The sequence below is a fragment of the Gigantopelta aegis genome, chromosome 6 (assembly GCF_016097555.1).
Source record: "Gigantopelta aegis isolate Gae_Host chromosome 6, Gae_host_genome, whole genome shotgun sequence".
NCBI classification, from domain to species: Eukaryota; Metazoa; Mollusca; class Gastropoda; order Neomphalida; family Peltospiridae; genus Gigantopelta; species Gigantopelta aegis.
The window spans coordinates 27512288-27532768 of NC_054704.1; the positions used below are offsets into that span (position 1 = coordinate 27512288).

At 35.3% G+C, this 20481-nt stretch overlaps 1 protein-coding gene across 1 annotated transcript; it reads left to right on the top strand.

Moving 5' to 3' along the window:
- The first annotated feature begins 1895 nt into the window (after nucleotides 1–1895).
- LOC121375587 (proton channel OtopLc-like) lies at nucleotides 1896–19483 on the top strand. The gene is made up of 8 exons (XM_041503115.1): nucleotides 1896–2195; nucleotides 8132–8255; nucleotides 10922–11036; nucleotides 12694–12907; nucleotides 14145–14302; nucleotides 15376–15637; nucleotides 17075–17197; nucleotides 17747–19483. The coding sequence occupies exons 1-8, from the start codon at nucleotides 2042–2044 to the stop codon at nucleotides 18535–18537; spliced, it is 1941 nt and encodes a 646-aa protein (XP_041359049.1). The 5' UTR covers nucleotides 1896–2041; the 3' UTR covers nucleotides 18538–19483.
- The last annotated feature ends 998 nt before the right edge of the window (nucleotides 19484–20481 follow it).

Here is a 20481-nt window from a genome sequence, read left to right on the forward strand (position 1 = left end):
ATAATGTAGGACTGAATGTCACTAATATGGGGAAATGGTTAGGTTGCTTAAACTATGGGTGATATTTTTGGTTTCTGTCCATATTTGCTATTACTATTTATGTGTACCCTTATTTTTATCCATCAGTATATATGTATTAACACATTCAGACAATGTTTTAAACGTATGCAGTCGGACCAAACCTTTAAAATGGCAAAGCTGTAATTCAGAAGACCGCATTTATTATTTTGTCATGCCGAGACGTTCCCTTGTGGATCAAGAACTTACTGTTCCGAAAGTTGAAGTTTAAAGTTAAAATTTGTTTTGTTTAACGACACCACTAAAGTACATAGATATGTTGGATGTCAATACGGATCCGAAAGCTGCAAAGTCTGTAACAGAGGTGAACATAGTAGGCCAACATGGTTTGGGTCACAGCATGCGACGAGAAACACAGACGACATATAAATTCGTCTACATTATCCACCAGATCATCTTACGACTGTCACCTCTACAAGTTTAGATTTCTTTAGAAGAATGATATATCAGCAAATCATCCGAAATTATATACCAAGGGTTAGTATGAAATGCGATATCTTCCTCGTCACCCAACACTATCGTTATGGTGTAGTTCATAATTCGTATATATATATATATATATATATATATATATATATATATATATATATATCTCTAATCGTATGTTTTTTTTCTTTTCTTTTTAAACATATTTTATTACATATTACTAATAGAACATTTTGCAGCTTCAATTTGTAAACGTAAACAATATTTTCTCTTCATTTGTGAAAATAAAATAATACCGAAACGATGGAGTGTGCTATATATGAAATTGACAATTATTTTGAAAAAGCAAAACGTGCCATAATAAAAACTGCATTCCATAACTCATGTAATTACTTTTATATTTTTGTTTGATGATTGCGAATACATTTGATCGTATTTTAAAACAATATTGCAGACTTTAGCTATTCTTTTTCACTATTTAATAAATATGGATCTGAATTGCAGTCAGTATAAGTTGTTTAAAATGAATATCTACGAAGTCAAAACAATGATAGCACAATGTCCGATCGTAAAATAACCCATGTGTTATTAATTTACGTCGAATGGTGAGAAGTTTAAGAGGAGTGTAATACAGCAGCATTTAGACTTTGGTAAATTCTCTCAAACTCATTAAATACAATAATTTTATATACTTAATGTGTTTTGGGAGTGGCAGACCAAGAAGAATGCATTGTCCAGTCAAATATCTTGGGAGTGGCTGTTCTCCTATAGACGAGACAGTAGAATGGTATGGAATCAACCAATTCGACTCTGCATTGTGTCTTGAACGATTTTTTCGATCAACTTAAAATCGATTCGTTCTGAGTATGAATTTTGACACCTCCATCCACCCTCGCCCAACCACCTGTGCAAGATAAACACGCATTTTCTACTGTAGATTGTTGAACTGTTGTCTGTTTGAGGAATTGAACTCAGGACTTCAAGAAAACAAAAAAACATTTAACCAGACCATTACCCTCGTGGCTTCATTTTGCAGGAAAAACCTAATATTCTAATGTAATCCAAGAAGGAGGTCACACAGTTGTTTGTCAATCTTAAGGGGAAATATATCCAAATGTATACCTTACCAAACGATAGTTTCAAATTAGGAGCATCACAAACTATATGTTTCTTTTTTATACAAATATACCTTTTTCTTTGTTAGTTCGGTTGTTTTTAACTCATTTTTAAAAATTATTTTATTACGTATTTCGAATTTCAGTCCTTAGAATGACACATAGGACAAATTAACATGCGTAAGACGATCTATCTTAGTGTTATTTTGCGGACGGTGAACCACATTTCTTTGTACCATGTAATAAGAGACGTGGCCGCCTTAGTGTCCGATTTATTTGTATGTCAGAGATTTAATGTCCTCAACGATAAAAGATATCCACAACACAGAAAATTAAACAAAATAAACCAATCTACATATAAGTCGGAAAAAGGCGACGGTGGAGCTGACCGAAGTATTTCCAGACGAAAGTAGCTGAACACCATGATGTCAGAGAACCATCAGGAGCATTCCAAATCCAAATCCGAGTCAGGTCCCCCAGACAAGGAAAATGGCGACTTAGAAAACAAGAATGAGACGTCTACTACTTTGAATAGCGAGTTTACAAGTTCGATATCGGGATCTGTAAGTGAGTCTGGTGAGTGTATTGTCGTATTTTGAGATGAATATAATAATCTGTAATTACCCTCAACACCCTAACTTGTTTAAAACACATCTGTGTGAGAGAATTAAAATATCTTAAGGCGAAGCCACACGATACGAGTGTCTCATACGAGAAAAGCGACAAGAGTAGCCGATTGTGACAAGAAAAACACTACGATTTCATCGATTGCTAATGCAATCGGCTATTCTCGCACAAGACAACGGTTTCTATTTATAAAAGTATTGGTATTTTCGAAAGAAAAACGGACACCTTACGGCCGATGAGTATTTTTGTGCTGGGGTGTTGTTAAACATTCATTCATTTTCGAAAGAAAAATGTTTATCTTTCTCATAGCATCAAAATAAATGTCATTCGTAAATATTTCTATAGTTCGTTAATATTTTTATAATATGAACTTCATGAAGGAGGGGTTGTAGTACGGATATGTATGGGTCATAGTGTTTTTAACCACACGTTAACATTGTCATCTATAGGATTTTATTTGGTATAGTACAACCAGCTTGCACTCTGCTGGGAATCCCGATGGCGCAATTAGTTAAGTTTGTTTTGTTTAACGACACCACTAGAGCACATTAATTTTATCAATTGATCTTAATTTTAACATATAGTCTTAGAGAGGAAACCCGCTACATTTTTTCCATTAGTAGCAATGGAAGTTTTATATGCACCATCCCACAGAAAAGATAGCACATATCACGGCTTTTGATATACGCGTTTGTGGATGCCAGAGAGCGACCATACCGTCCAAACGGGTCTAGCTCTCAAACGGCAGAATACTCTGGCTATTTATGACGTCACTTTGTACGAAATTGATCTACCGGCCTCGGTGGTGTCGTGGTTATATAGTGATGTAACAATACATCAAACTATCGATATGTTGCGATAGTCGGTGCCTCGGTAGCAGTGCATCGATAGTTAATTCAACTATCGATAACTATTGCAATTGTTTCCTTAAAGGGACATTCCCGAGTTTGCTGCATTGTAAGATGTTTCCGACTACTAAAATATTTCTACGATTAAACTTACATATTAAATATATTTTCGTGTTTAGAATATCAGTGTATGTATATTCAATGTGTTTCTGGTCGTATTAATATTTGTAAGAAGCCCAAACTGGACATTGTCTTCAAATAATTTCGTACGTACGAAAAAATCTTTTTTAGGAAATAAAATTAAATTTAACCTAGTACAAATATTAGAACGATCAGAAACACGTTTAATATACAACCACTAATATTTTATGCAGAAAAATATATTTGACAATTGTAATTACAATCAATAAAAAGTATCTGTTAGTCGATAACATCTTAAAAATTGCAGCAAACTCAGGAATGTCCCTTTAACTATCGACTGTTTTGATAACATGCATAGTGAAATAAGGTCTTTGACCAACACACCACGTGACGGTCTTCTAAAGAAGCGGAGAAAAGTCTATACAGATTACACTGCAAAAAGTAAATGGCATTATGGCAGACGCGAATTTTAAAATTATAGGCTACCTAACTCAAAACGGAAGTCTAAAATCTGGGAACATTTTGGATTTGTAAAAGAAAACCATAATCCGGTCTTTATACAGACAGACAGACACACACACACACACACACACACACACACACACACACACACACACACACACAGTGAAATAAGGTCTTTGACCAAAACATCTCGTGACGGTGTTCTAAAGAAGCGGAGGAAATTCTATACAGATTACACTGTAAAAAGTAAATGGCATTATGGCAGACGCGAATTTTAAAATTATAGGCTACCTAACTCAAAACGGAAGTCTAAACTCTGGGAACATTTTGGATTTGTAAAAGAAAACCATAATCCGGTCTTTATACAGACAGACAGACAAACACACACACACACACACACACACACACACACACACACACACACACTATCACTATTGCAATACTATCACAATATTATTTTGACTATCGCAATACTATTGCAATAGTAAAACTGACTGCAGTAGTCACCCGTAGTGGTTAAGCTATCGGACATAAGGCTGGTAGACAGAGGGTTCGCATCCCGGTATCAGATCCCACACAGAGTGAGTTTTAACGACTCAATGGATAGGTGTAAGACCACTACACCCTCTTTTTCTCACCACTAACAACTAACAGCTAACCCACTTTCCTGGACAGATAGCCCAGATAGTGTGCCCAGGACAACGTGTTCGAACATTAATTGGATATAAGCATGAAAATAAGTCATAGCGGAGCTAAAAAATGGAATATTTGTTTTCATGTAAAGACAAATGTTTTTCATTTGGTTTTTCTTTTTATAACACATTTATTTACAATTATTTTATAAGTGACCATTAAAAATAAAGTTTGTTGGTTAGACAACAGTTTATTAATATATATATGTATGGTAGCTGGCGTACCTGTGAAAGTATTGTGAATAAATCGAACTGTGGACCAAATATTCAAAATAGAATTTTATAAAACGAGAGAAAGAAATCGCCCAACCCAAGAGTGGTCTTTGTTATGTGTGTTAGAAATGAGAAAGTTTAAGTATAAAAGTCTGATACAGATTTGTATGGGCGCGAAAGTATAGTTTACCTCCAGGTTTTTAAGTCAAAAGTAAACCGATGAAATGGCATTAACTCCATAATGAATAAAGTTAAAATTCATATTAAAACATATTATTATTATTATTATTGAAAAAATTAAATAACGTTGCTTAAAAAATTATCAATAAATTATATAGATTAAATCTCATTTTTAGTACAGGAATAAAGACAAAATCCCAGAATAGCCAAGTATGTAATTTCACTTGCATATTCACTGAAGTAATATATAACACAGTACACAGCGACTAAAGGCAGGGCTTCCACGAATTCAAAATATTGGTCTCGAGTACTCGAGGGTCAAACTCGACTCGGACACGACACTTACACCATATGATGATGCGACTAACAAATAAAGTAAAATAGCATTTTGCATCTTAATTCCAGCGCTGAACATGGATACGAAATCATGCCATTGTATTGCATTTAAAAAACCGGTTATGTTCAGTGTTGTGGCAGACGGACTGCAAAGAGATACTAGCGCGTGATCATATAATTATTGTGTAAACTATATCTCTGATTATTTACTGCTGAAATTATTGTCCTACATTGTCCATTGTATTATAGTTGATCATTAAATTCCACCTTGTATGGCTACCCGAGTCATGTGAATGGACTCGAGTCTTGCTTGACTCTGTCCGTACTCGAGTACTCGTGGAGACCCTAGCTAAAGGTAGAACTACGCGTGCCTTCATACCTGTATCAAAAAAGAGAAGATTTTACCTGTGTAGTTTGATGGTAATTTGCACATAGTTGCATTCAATGAAAATAAATAGTTGACTATCGTGTTGATGCAAATTCCATCGCCGATATTATACTAGATAATATGCATATCTGAGGAACCAAAATAAATTACTATACATTCACGTGTATGCGATATGAATAGAACACACAATGGTTGACATATCTGAATTCCATTTTAACCAATTAAATTACACATACACATACATTAAAAAGGACATGGATTTGAAGATGTGTTTTTGGATAAGTCAAAGCGGATTACTTAAATATTCTGCGTGTGGCATTATATCTCTCTGTACAATAGGGTGAAACGAATGGAAATTATATCCCGGACAAAAGCAGTATCTGCTGACGACTAGAGGCATTATCGTCTTACTACCATGAATTATGTATAGAAATATCAAGACCATTAGATCGTCAAGGATCTTGCGAAATCGGCTTCTTTTCAAAACCAGTCATATTGACGAAACCTGGATGACATTTTCAAAGATAAATAATAGAAATACAAATAGCAAGTTGCACTTGTTTACATAACAATTCCTATATAATCTGGAAATAAGTTTCATGTGTTTAGGAATTATGTATACTTCCTGAGAATTTCAGTAATTATACACAATATCTAAAAATGTTTTTGCTATTTTGTCATATTTCCTCATTATAAGCGAATTCTCTCATCTCAGTTCAAGCATACTGCTGAGGGCATTGATCCAGATGTTTGCAAAGTTTTCACTCTTCGCTAATTGGTTGATATCGTTAGTGTACTTATCTTTAAATATCAGAACTCGATTGTTGCTGCTGTCGATCGTAAATCGTGAATAGATTTTGTTTAAATACTTGCAGGACATAGTGTGTGAAAAAATTATAGGCAGTAAAATTTTTATTCAAATTCAAATCACACATAATCTCAGTTTACCTAATTATAGACAGGAGATGTTTATCAAAACACAATTTCAACTAATGTTTTATTTTTAAGAAAAACAGTTGTATTTCTTTTATCAGATACTTATTAATAATAGTCAATAATAGTCATAAGTAAAAATATATCTTTGTTGTTAACGCTATTGAGAAGCCTACTGCACATGCTATCACTTCAAAGAATGAATGAATGAATGTATGTTTAACGACACCCCAGCACGAACAATACATCGGCTATTGGGAGTCAAACTATGGTAATGCAAAACATTAAATGATCAACATCAATATAAAATTTAACAGTTAAATAAAAACACAGTGTAAAGAACTGTGCAAAAATGCAAATATCACAGATAGATACTGACTTTTATTCAAAATTTTAATTGTATCTCGAAGAAAACAAGGGGATTTGTGCTGTATTGGCCATTCTCAAAGAGAATGTTACACCCCTGCACCATGGTGAGGTTACAGCACGCGCAGGGTTTCAAAGAAGGATGATATCATTATTATGTTGTTCGGGGTTTTTTCCCCATTATTGTTACCAAGATGAGAGAATCCACCTATAATGATACAATGATAGGTGAAACAATTTCAGGGAAAATGTATAATATAAAGTGAAAAAATTTCAGATATTGTGTATACTAGTAATTACTAACATTTTCAGGGATTATACGTAAATTCCTAAATTAATCACACATTGAACATATTTCCAAACTATAGAGAAATTGACTTTATACATATTAACTGAATATTGCAGAGGTAATACAAAATTCATGATTACACGTATTCCATGTAACAATATCATTGTAGAAAATTGTCTATATTCTACAAAACGAAACATTATACTTCCCCAGTGACTTTGTGGTGATGTCAGGCTTTAAAAAAATTGTATCTATATTTACTTTTGAATGCATGGTATTACAAATGTCAAAATATCCACTGATCTCTGTTTTGTGGAGAAATACGGCTTTATCGGATTTGGAAAAGTAGTCTTGAAAGCGGCAGTCTTCCCAAAGACTATGCTTATTTGCTCACCGCTTTATAGAACACAGACATTGGAAGGAAGAAAATGTTTTATTTACGGTTATATGGCGTCAGACATATGGTTAAGGGCCACACAGATATGGAGAAAGGAAACCCGTTGTCGCCACTTCACGGGCTACTCTTTTCGATTAACAGCAAGGGATCTTTTATATGCACCATCCCACAGACAGGATAGTAGATATCACGGCCTTTGTTACACCAGTTGTGGAGCACTGGCTGAAACGAGAAATAGCCCAATGGGTCCATCGACGGGGATCGATCCTAGCAGACATTGGAAGTAAATCTTAAGGCAGAGATAAAGTCTAGAAACTTTGCTTCGCGCCATCCATCTCAGTCAGCAAACCAGTGTCTACTTGCTTCTGACGTGCCTGGAATAGTCAAGCTATAAACATAGAAAGTCCCTGTACATAGCCGTATGTACAAAGCACCTAGATCATCGAGTTAAAAGTTGTGTTCGAATTATATAAATACAATTTTGAATTTTATAATTTATTTTTCGTTTTAAATTTAACGAACTGATCTGAGATGTGTTCTTAAGTGTGGAGGTGGGGGGGGGGGGGGGGGGGGGGGTGTAATTCGTGTATATGTCTCTTTTAGAATGTTAACTTAAATTCTTGCCTTTCCCTTTTACTAGGATTCAGTCGTGATGCCAGTAGTTCAGCTCTGTTCATGTTTGACACGCCCCCAACCACACCTATTTTGAAAACCCCCTACACTCAACAACCAGAGAACAACCCGGTCAGCAAAGAATCTATAATGTAAGTTGTTCATGTGTATTCTTTCATATCACTAAATTGTATTGTCCAATGTTAGAGCACGCGCTTCAAGTGCCATGGGTCAGACGATAATGTATTACCTATAATGTAATCAGGTTTTTACCGATTCAAATAGTGTCGTATTGCTGGTACATACATGTCGTGGTATATATTGTCCTGTCTATAGAGAAGTGTATATAAAAGATCCCTTGCTGTTTTTCAATCAGTGTCTTTTTTGTTCTACTCTCTCTCTCTCTCTCTCTCTCTCTCTCTCTCTCTCTCTCTCTCTCTCTCTCTCTCTCTCTCTCTCTCTCTCTCTCTCTCTCTGTCCCTAAGCTAGAAAAGTAATCGTGTTTAAATGTTTGCTTAAGACGAAGTGCGGGGAAAATATAACACTTTTTCAAAAAAGCAGTATGGCCTTAAAAGTGTTTACGTATTTGAACGATTAATTATTAACCCAAAACATTTTCATGTTAATACTCAAAATATATATTGTTCTTATGACTTTGTTTTTAAATAATCGAAATTGCACATTAGAAAGGTCAGTGTTTATGGAACTGCGCTCCTTACGTATAAGTGCGACCAACGCGAATAAAATAATATGAACGCTCGATTCATTTGCCATTTTGTCGATATCTCGGTCATTACAATGTGGGTGTACCTTTGTGAAGCTGCTGTATATTTCCGTCTTTATTATTTCAAATGAGACTACTGCTGTTTCCGCAGAATACTTCAAACTATTCTTGGAAAACAAGCTTCATTTCCTCAAGACAGTTGGTCGGGGCATTCTAAAAAGAAAACATATTTCAGAATTCTCTTACGTTCAGGGGCGGGACGTAGCCCAGTGGTGAAACGCTCGCTTGATGCGTGGTCGGTTTCAGATCGATCCCTGTCGGTGGGGCTATTCCTCGTTCCAGCCAGTGCACCACGACTGGTGTATTAAAGGCCGTGGTATGTGTTATCCTGTCTGTGGGATGGTGTATATAAAAGATCCCTTGCTACTAACAAAAAGGTGTAGCGGGTTTTCTCTCTAAGACTATATGTCAAAGTTACCAAATGTTTGACATCCAATAGCCGATGATTAATAAATCAATGTGCTCTAGTGGTGTCGTTAAACAAAACAAACTAACTTCTGTCCAGAATTCAATGTCCCGCCACAGTGTGCAATATATCATAGAGTTTGTTAGGCCGACCATTTCAATTTCCAACCAGAATCTATAATATAATACGCAAGGTTTTTTTTTATCAGTTTGCGATCGATCTGATATATTCTCCTGTTTTGTTCTGCACTGCCGACGTCCTTCATTTTGCGCTGATAGATATATCGTACACAGATGACTTCCCTAAATATAACAACAATGGACGCCGCCATCTTGTAACTTAACATAGAAGTAGCTATATACAAGAAGGCCGTGTACACAGCCTCAAGTAATGAGGGCTGGTTGTTTACACGGCGGAAATATTTTTTGGGACAACCCGTGTAAAGCTACAACGCCCCATCTAAACATTTCTGTGCGTAGCACGAGTTACATCTAGTACTAAATAAAGCAGTTAAATAAAGCTGAAGGGGAAATACAATGTATTTGTTGTATTGTATTTTGTGAAATTTACACAAAATGAATTATTGAAATGCATAAGTTCAAATTCATTAATTTCAATTTATTGTTATCCTTATAGCTAAGGATAATCACTTTATTTTAGCGTTTTCTCTTTGTCTGATCTCACTGAGGTGTAGGCTTGGGTTTCTAATCTTTAGGAAGGAAAGATAAAGAATACTTGTTCAATGACACCTCGGCGCATTTGAAAATTTAGTGTCTAAAGTATGGTTATTTCGACATTTGTTCTCGACGAAGGACGAAGGAAATGGTTTATTTAACAACGCACTCAACACATTTTATTTACGGTTATTTGACATCAGACATATGGTTAAGGACCACACAGATATTGAGAGAGGAAACCCGCTGTCGCCACTTCATGGGCTACTCTTTTCGATTAGCAGCAAGGGATATTTTATACGCACCATGCCAGACAGGATTGCACAAACCACGGCCTTTGGTATACCAGTCGCGGTGCACTGGTTGGAACGAGAAATAGCCCAATGGGCCCACCGACGGAGATCGATCCCAGACCGACTGCGCATCAAACGATCACTTTACAACTGGGCTACATCCAGCCCTTACGTCTCTCGACGAGTGAAGGCACCTACATATTTCCATTGTTGTTTTAATAACACATGGCCGTGTTCAAACTTTATTTTGGGGGTTTGCCTTTTAAAGAAATACAAATTTAGCTCAAGCCTATTAGGTTTCATTATACTGACATTAGGCAGTGCGTTGTGTTATAAACTATTCATTCAAATACTAGTATTTACGTTTGTTTGACACCTAATAGCAGATGTAGTTTTTGTGCTAGGGTGTCGTTAAACATTCATTCATTAATCCATCCATCCATCCATCCATCCATCCATCCATTGAATCATTGATTGATTGATTGATTGATTGATTTATTTATTCATTCATTCATTCATTCATTCATTCATTCATTCATTCATTCATTCATTCATTTATTCATTCATACATCATTTCGTTTTCAGTATTTTCGGACATACAATCGCTAATAATTATTTGTTTATTTATAATTAACAGCTATGTTTAATTGTCTTTTTCCAGTAACAGTATCTCTGTGCATGTGAGCGCCCTGTACGCCATGTTGATTGTGATTCTGGGTGCCGTGATTCAAATATCGAACCCATTCACGATGGACAGAATGCCGTGGCTCGGCCAAGTAAGTAAACAGTAAATAGCGATAGTATCCATCTAACCAAATACATATGAAATACTCCAAGGATAAGTCCTTTCATTCCCAGTACCGTAGTCCGAAATAACATCCATTCAAATGTCCATTACAACCATTAGTAAGCTATAATATTGTGGTGATGCTTGGTTGAACACAATTTGTTTGGCTTCCCAGTGACACACATTTTTCAAAATTGCACTTTCCCGAGGAAATACCTAGTTTACAAAAAATCTGTTGTTTGTAAATTATTATTTTTAAAGAAACTAGTTCTTTTGTCTTTGATAGAAAAAAGGAAGGAAATGTTTTATTTAACGACGCATTCAACACATTTTATTTATGGTTATATGGCGTCAGACATATGGTTAAGAACCACACATCTATTGAGAGAGACAACCCGCTGTCGCCACCTCATGGGCTACTCTTTTTTTTATTGCTTTTGATAGAGTTGAACCAGGATATGACATGCACCTGTACAAAGACAGGCGAGGAGACGAACTATTAAATCAAATGTGACGTCTGCCAAATTTAATTTCATTTTAAAGTTCTGAACAGAGAGATATGTGAAATGAACAAATTAACAAGTTACAAATTCTAAAGAAGAGTAAAAGTCAAGCAAACTGACATGCACAATATTGTATACCACTCGTAGAACTAATCTGTCCAGTTCCAAGTATTGTACTTGTAAGGAATTCACTACGCAACTTTACACATAGGGTACTGCATCTAGACTAAAAGAATGTTTGAAGTTTATGAAAAGTGGTAACATGAATAGGAGCACCAACTTCCAAATCCATATTTCTGGAGGAAGACTGCCATAACGTGTCTAATTTGAGGACCACCTGTCTAATTTAGGAATCACCAACCTTTCACATTATAAGCAAAATGATTTATCCATCTTACAAAGTAAAACATTTATCTAGTTTATGGCTTCTTTTACTTGTTTTTCTGTTTCATGGCTTCTACGTTTGTTTCTTTCTGTATCTATTTCAGGGGTTCTACATTCATATATCTCTGTATCTATTTCTTGACTTCGACAGTGACTGTTTTCTGTATCTATCTATTCCACGGTTTCGACATTTAATGGTGTGTGTATTTATATATTTCAGGATTTCAGCATTTACTGGTTTCTGTATTTATTTATTTCAGGGTTTCTACATTTAATGACTATATTTAAAGGGACATTCCTGAGTTTACTGCACGTTTTAAGATGTTATCGATTAACAGAGACTTTTTAACGATTGTAATTACATGAAATATTAGTGGCTGTATATTAAACGTTTTTCTGATCGTTTTAGTATTTGCACTAGGTTAAATTTCATCTTATTTCCTAAAATATAGTTTTTTCGTACGTACGAAATTATTTGAAGACAAAACCCAGTTTGAGCTTCTTACAGATATTAAGACGACAAGAAACAAATTGAATATACAGATACTGATATTCTAAACTAAATAATATATTTAATATGCAACTTTAATCGTAGAAGTATTTTATTAGTCGGAAACATCTTACAATGCAGCAAACTCAGGAATGTCCCTTTAATGGTTTCTGTATTTACACATTTCAGGGTTTTAACATTTATTGGTTTCTGTATTTATCTATATCAGGGTTTCTACATTTATTGTTTTCTGTAATTATTAATTTCAGGGTTTCTACATTTACCTGTTTCTTGGCAGTGTTGTTTTCTTGCTCTTTTTGTACGTGTTTATACTGAGGACTAACAGTTGCAGTCTGATTTGCAAGAAAGGAGGGCAATACACCACAACTGATGGCAACTCTCGTAACAGACTAAACCGGAACCTCTCGTTTGACCATTCCACTGTGCACGCCGGAAGTTTTTATCTTAGACTCGGAGCTGTGGGTACGATCCGGTTTAGTGACGATTATTATAGACTGACCATAATACTGAGGCGTTCAGAACAGCGTGCTTTAAGCTTGATTAGTTATAAACACAACAGTAAATTAAAATCAAAGTACTGAATCGATATAACACTATCTTTCTCATTATGAATCGCTAAGCAGTAAAATATTATTTTCATTAGAATATACATGTACCAGTATTTCTTTTGATGACTAAACAAGCATTCTGAGAATACTGCTACGTTCAAGGGCCATAACTCTGTAAAAAGGGGTAATTCGCTATGAAAACCACACTTGCCCTACAACGATTCATGATAAAGCAATACGCAATATTTCAACTCAAAATCTCAACTTCTCAAGGTATTGTGAAAAAACACCCGGAAAACTGTATGTGGTACGGACGGACAAACAGACGGATTCCGGTTCTACCGGTAGGGGACTAATAATGCTTTAAAATAAAATAATAGATACGATGGAAGGCAATTGCCACAACACAAATCATTTGTCAATAACACATCTTCATTAAATAAATATTAAGTTATGTTAATGTTTCATCTTTCTCATCTATCACCTTCTGCCTATCATTCTCATTATCTTAATATATATAAAAAAAACTTTCCAATTTCTCCCACGATTTCGATCTGTTTGGACCCTTTCTGTCAGTTTCCTCCGACTCTGTCTTCTGAGCTGTCCACACCATCGCTCACCTGTCTCAACTTCCTCCAAGGGTGCAGTCTCTGTGTATTTCCCTGCACCCACCTGGCATCCTCGTCCTCTGCCGCTAATAAAGCTGGACTAACCCACGGCACTAACTAACGACCGCCGGTAGTAGGGGTGCATAATAGGTGGTTACAAGTGCCTCTTAACAATGCCAGAAGTAACTACTGAACACTCCCCGAAGTGGTCAGACTAAGCCCACAGCTAAAATCTGATGGGGAATGGCAGGTGTGTGGCACAGATAGCCACAAGAAACAAGCACCTGCCGTGGTTGGAGAGACAAGGACTGGGATGTGGAGGTGGACAGCGAAAGAAGTTGAAAGATAGGAGGAGTTGCCAGATCGGGAAGAAATTAGATGGAATTCAAAGGAGAGAAAGAAAAGGAGGCAGTGGGATAAAAAAAAAAAAAAAAAAGAGAAAAAAAAGAGAAGAAGTTATGTTAATGTCTAGTGCTCAGTTCGTGACATCTGTAATAATAAAACTAAGTAGTGTATATGCCAATGTGTATTTTTTATTTCCAGCTTTTGGCATTGGCAGTATGATAATGAGTGGCCTCTCGTTTGGAGAATATTTTGAATCTAACATAGATCACCGCGGGAAATTCATCTACGGCGCCCGTCCGGTGATCCAGTTCGTGTTCACCTTCTGTCAGCTCTATTTTGTATTTCTTCATTCTAAGGCAAGATTTTCACCGTTGTTGTTCAACCTATCTTTCCACTTTACTTTCCTTAAATGTTTTCTTCATTTTGTTTTCTCTTTATACTCCATACATCTGTCCCTCCTAGGGCAATCTACGTCCAATCCTGAGTTCAAATCACATAAACACTCCGTAACATTTTGAAACGCTGATCTTAGCGCTTAAAATAAAAATAATGTGCGAGGGCGAAGACAGACAAATTATTAGCGGGCGTTTTGATAAATTTAACATGTAGGTACTGAACGCAGCCTAGTTGGACTGAAATCTGTAGTGTTCGCGAGGTCTAGCGCTAGCGGCCGCTCGCTAAACTGATATTGTGTTGTTTTGTTGCCATTTTTATTTTATGTTGTTGTTTTTAAAATATTTTTTATTGGCGCCTAAATGAGACAAATTATTAGCGGGCGTTTTGATAAATTTAACATGTAGGTACTGAACGCAGCCTAGTTGGACTGAAATCTGTAGTGTTCGCGAGGTCTAGCGCTAGCGGCCGCTCGCTAAACTGATATTGTGTTGTTTTGTTGCCATTTTTATTTTATGTTGTTGTTTTTTAAAATATTTTGTATTGGCGCCTAAATGAATGTGAAAGGATGAAAACCAGTCAAAACATTCACAATGGCTCGCCCTCTTACAATCCACGTCATCTTGGAGTCTTCATTGGTAAATCTCACACACCGTAATTGTGCAAAGCATCTCATGTTTAAAAATGAGCAATAAATATTTTGTTGAAAACAGTTATATTTTTTCTTCCTTACTGTTAAAAATATACCTTGTGCAATACATAGACAGAACAAAATTCTGTGGGTATATACTATAATATCTCGGTTTGGCTTTGTTCACATAATAACCACCACTATGTATATTCTGTATAATTATATTACACTGGATATATATTATATTATATTACACTGGGTATATATATATCTATCTATATATATATATATATATATATATATATATATATATATATATATATCTATATATATCTATATATATCTATATATATCTATATATATATATAATGTAACATTTAACATTAAGCAGGTTATGCATTGCAGATCTGTGTTAAGAGCTTCAAGATCATATCCCGGTTTGGCTTCATGCACATGATAGCCACCAACCTGTGTGTGTGGCTGGGAAACATCGTGGACGAGACCCTGCACGAGATCCACGAGAGTGAAGCGCACAGTGAATCCCACAGTGAATCCCCTGGTGGATCCCACATTGGATCCCACAGCACGTCAGGGCCGATACTCCACCTGACATTGAGAGAGGTGAAGAATGGCTCACACGTCGTTACGTCGGCCAACAAGTCCACACGTTAGTACATTCTGGATAATTATAATACATGTGTTTACTGACAAGGTATGCGCCAGTTCAACGTCGCTGTCCTAAACACAAAACTGAGCTGTATAACCTTGTTGTAGATCAGAGAGCAAATAAATATATATATATATATATATATATATATATATATATATATATATATATATATATGTCTTTGTTAAATTGTTTTTGTTCCAAAATATATTGGTAATGTTAAGATTGGAGACCTTATATATATGTCTTTGTTAAATTGTTTTTGTTCCAAAATATATTGGTAATGTTAAGATTGGAAACCTTACAAAATAAGTGCTCAAAAGCTATACTAATACATTTAACTAATACATACACGTTGAAAAAACAATATTCTGTACAACAATTTGAGAACAAAATATATATCTTTGATCAAATGGTAACCAGTGTCAAAACATGTCTGAGTTTTCATCATAATTACTCCCCTACCAGTCCAACTGGAGGGAACTATAGATTTTACATATAGTTTTCCAGACGTTTTTTTCTTCGCAATGCATTAGCGCATTGAGCTGCAGTTTTGTGTCTTACTTTACCGTATAGAGTTACTGATGGAATTTTGCTTTTATAAGGATTGGCCCATTTTTGACAGGCGTTATGGCCCTTAAGATATACAAAAATATGCTGGGCCTGGTAGAGTATATTTATTACTTTAGCAGTTCTCTCAGAATGTAAATCTCTATTTGTATCAGTACTGGTATTCCGTTAACATGGTGCCGAAAACATATAACTTAGGATTAAAATCTCATCAATAGGACGTGGTGATAAGACGGAGTGGACAACTGATTCGAACCTAGAATAACAACCACGATGGGACGGGGGATGATAGTAGAATGAATAATCAGGACATTTTATTATATGCTCTTCTTCAGGTGCGCCAAAAATAGCACTTTTATACCAGAACGTACATCTGTCATATTTTTCTAGCAGACAGCTTCATCCTCCTTCAGGTAGGACCATGTAAGCAGCTGTTGTTTACTGCTAAGAAGCCACATATTAATCTGCAAGGTACCTCCCCACACCCAAAGTGGTTCTATACCAGACGCGTCTATAAGTTTTCACTAGCTTCATTACGACGTGGGGTGGGATCTATCTCAGTCGGTATAGCGTTTGTCTCCGATGTTTGGATCAAAATATCGGACCCAGTCGGTGGACCCATTGAACTTTTTCTAATCAATGCCGCACGACTGGTGTATTAAAGACCGTGGTATGTGGTACCCTGTACGTGATAAAATACGTATAAAACTATATTGCTACTGTCAAAATGTAGAGGGTTTAACAAATAAGTCTATGTATCAAAATAATCAAATGTTTGACATCCAATAACTTGATGATTAATAAATCACTGTCGTTAAACAAAACACAACTCATTATGACCCAATAACTGTACAATTTGTTTCGCAGTTTCCCAGTCTGCAACACTTCAGCAGCAGTATTACAGACGTGATGGTCTTATGGGGTCTGTGGTAGTGGAGTCGAGTCCGTATTTGTATCCGTGCAGCATCGAATACAGTCTGATATGTGCAGGTAGATATCAGTCCTAATTGTCTAGTATGTACTGATTTTATAATGCATATGCAGGTAATTATTGACTGCAGTTATATAAGTGTAGGTACTCTGTAATTTCTTCAGAATGTATTTGTTAGTATATGCGAGTAATTACTATGCTAGATGTTAATCATAAATGTTTCTTTCTGTTGTTCTTTTTAGTATGGCCTTTTCTTATTTCTTATTTCTTTCTTTCTTTATTTATGTATATATACATACATACATACATATATATATATATATATATATATATATATATATATATATATATATATATATATATATATATATATATATATATATATATATATGTATATATTTTGTTTTAGAAATAATAATAATAAGGATAATTATAATTGTGCAGTTAGACCTACTGCTTCAAGCGTTTTTCATGCTTGTAACGTTTTCGTAACAACTTCGCCGTAATAATTTTTGTTCCTTCGTATCAACTTTACAGTAATGCCTTTTGTTCGTTACGTATATACTGCCAGTGCGAAACTTATTATATATTTTTCTTCTATTCTATAGCCGTGTTGTACGTCATGTGGACTAATATCGGCAGAAAAGGAGTGAACAATGATCGGGAGGAAATGGCACAGACCATAGCCAAATCTCAGAGACTAAGCCTCGACTGCACGAACTCCAACAAAGGTTTCTTCCTGGGCATCCTCTTCCTGGTTGCGACCGTGATCAACGTGATCACTTTCTTCATTCTCGTCGATGCCGAGGACGGAAGCCAGGCCGCCATGATGCTGGAGTACCTGTTCGAGATGATGCTGTACATAGTCACGTCTGTCGCTGTCATTCTCGCCTTCTACCAGATGCGCGACTTGAAGTTCATCCCCGGGGTGAAGATGGATCTGGAACAGAACTTGATCATTCTCGCCCTGGCTGGGATTTACATATTCTCATTGTTCAGCATAATCGCAGGATCGTTCCTCCCAGGTCAGACACAGAGCATGCTCATCATCTTATCCAGCGTAATGCGCATGTTTCAGGCCACCATTCAGACGGTTTTTATGTTGCATTCCATACGGCGATGTGCGCAATTCAAACAGCAAGAGAAGACGAAGCCAGGAAGAGAGACTGTGACGTTTCTTCTGATGGTTAATATCGGCATGTGGATCATCAACTCATTTGAGGTACAGCAATCGGAGGCAAATCCTGTTCAGATAGATTTTTATGGAATTCTGCCTTGGAACATCTTTGCTCACATTTCAAGCCCTCTTGCTATTTTCTATCGTTTCCATTCGACAGTGTGCCTTTCAAACGTATGGAAGCATGCTTGGAAACGAAAGCATGGACATGGTCATGATTGATAAAGTATTTTTATTTTTATTTATTCAAGTCAGTTGCAGTCGAGGAGTTTAAAACCAAAAACTGATCACCGGTTTCTAGAATGAGGATATTCAAGATATATATTTGCTTAAGGTTCGCATCCAGACGTTGTGTTATCGAGCCGTTTGACCTACGTCATACTATTGTGCGGCTAAAAACGCTGTAGCTTTAGAATTACGCGTGCGTTGAACTTTTATGTATGAAATGTCCATTTATTTTTAGAGACTTCGATGAAAATGTTCTTCGGTTACTTTTCGATTGAGAACTTATTGACCGCTTTCAGGACATTGGATCGGACTATTTCAGTATTTTAAAACAAAAGCATCATATATTAAAAAAAGCATACAGTATAGTGTCTATGATGTGTCCATACTATCAAAGAGTAGCGAGTTAATATTAACCAGACTACAATTAAGGTTGTTTTATAATGATCAATCTTCAGTCATCTATTAAGTTAATAAAATTGTCATGAGCAAAACATCTCCATGAACAACGTTGCTATGCTTTACATCGCCTGAAATTATTTAAATATGTATGTAATTGTGATACAGATTATTTATATTCAAACAACAAAAACAAGCAAAACAAACAATAACAAACATCATTAGGAATACTAACAATGTTTTCTGGAGAGAGGTGATTTTTATTTTATTTTTTACTTTTTATTTTGTAATCAACTAAAACCAAAAGTCCAGTGTAGGACGATATAAAAATAATTAGAGATATTAGAGTGTTATTACCGATCATATAGATAGATAGATAGACAATACAACATTTATTTTATATAAACCAACCAAACAAACAAAAAAAATCAATAATAAAAACAAACAAAACAAACATCTAGCCATTTAATGATTCTGTTTTGGCGCCTGCTATTATCCGCTGCTCTCCAAATGACAGTTTATCCCGATTAAACAGTCAATTCGACAAGTAGTACTATCTTGATGTATATTCGAATATATTAACCACCATCCTGCAGATATATGTGCTATAATAATTAAACAGTATTTAAATTATCATTGTTGCGAAGTGTGTGTGTGTGTGTGTGTGTGTGTGTGTGTGTGTGTATATTGTGTGTGTGTGTGTGTGTTTGTGTGTATATGTGTGTTTGTGTATGTGTGTGTGTGTATATATATATATATATATATATATATATATATATATATATATATATATATATATATATGTGTGTGTATGTGTGTGTGTGTGTGTGTTTGTTTGTATATGTGTGTGTGTGTGTGAATACGTGCATCCGAGTGCGAATGTAAGCAGTATGTATTACAGAGTTTAGTTAGTGCAATTACTAGCTGTAAAATATGTATGCCTATTATAATAATACATCTGTTAACTCATGTTTTCCCTGGGCATAGGTAAAACTCTGTAACAGGGTCTTTGTACAAATAAAAACAGTTAAAACTAATTAGCTATTATAAATTACTAATATTTACTGATATACATCCATACAGTGTATATAACACAAAATTTAATTCCGTAGACAGTTGTTACGAATGTTAATAAAGCTGCGACATTCAACGTTTTAAGTGCAATGAAATGGAAGACAATAGCTTAAAGGGACATTCCTGAGTTTGCTGCATTGTAAGATGTTTCCGACTAATAAAATATTTCTACGATTAAACTTACATATTAAATATGTTTTCTTGTTTAGAATATCAGTGTCTGTATATTCAATGTGTTTCTGGTCGTCTTTATATTTGTAAGCCCAAACTGGATTTTGTCTTAAAATAATTTCGTACGTACAAAAAAAAAAACATATTGTAGAAAATAAAATGAAATTTAACTTAGTACAAATATTAGAACGATCAGAAACACGTTTAATTTACAGCCACTAATGTTTTATGCAGAAAAATATATTTGATATTTCATTAGAATCGTTAAAAAGTGTTTGTTAGTCGAAAACAACTTAA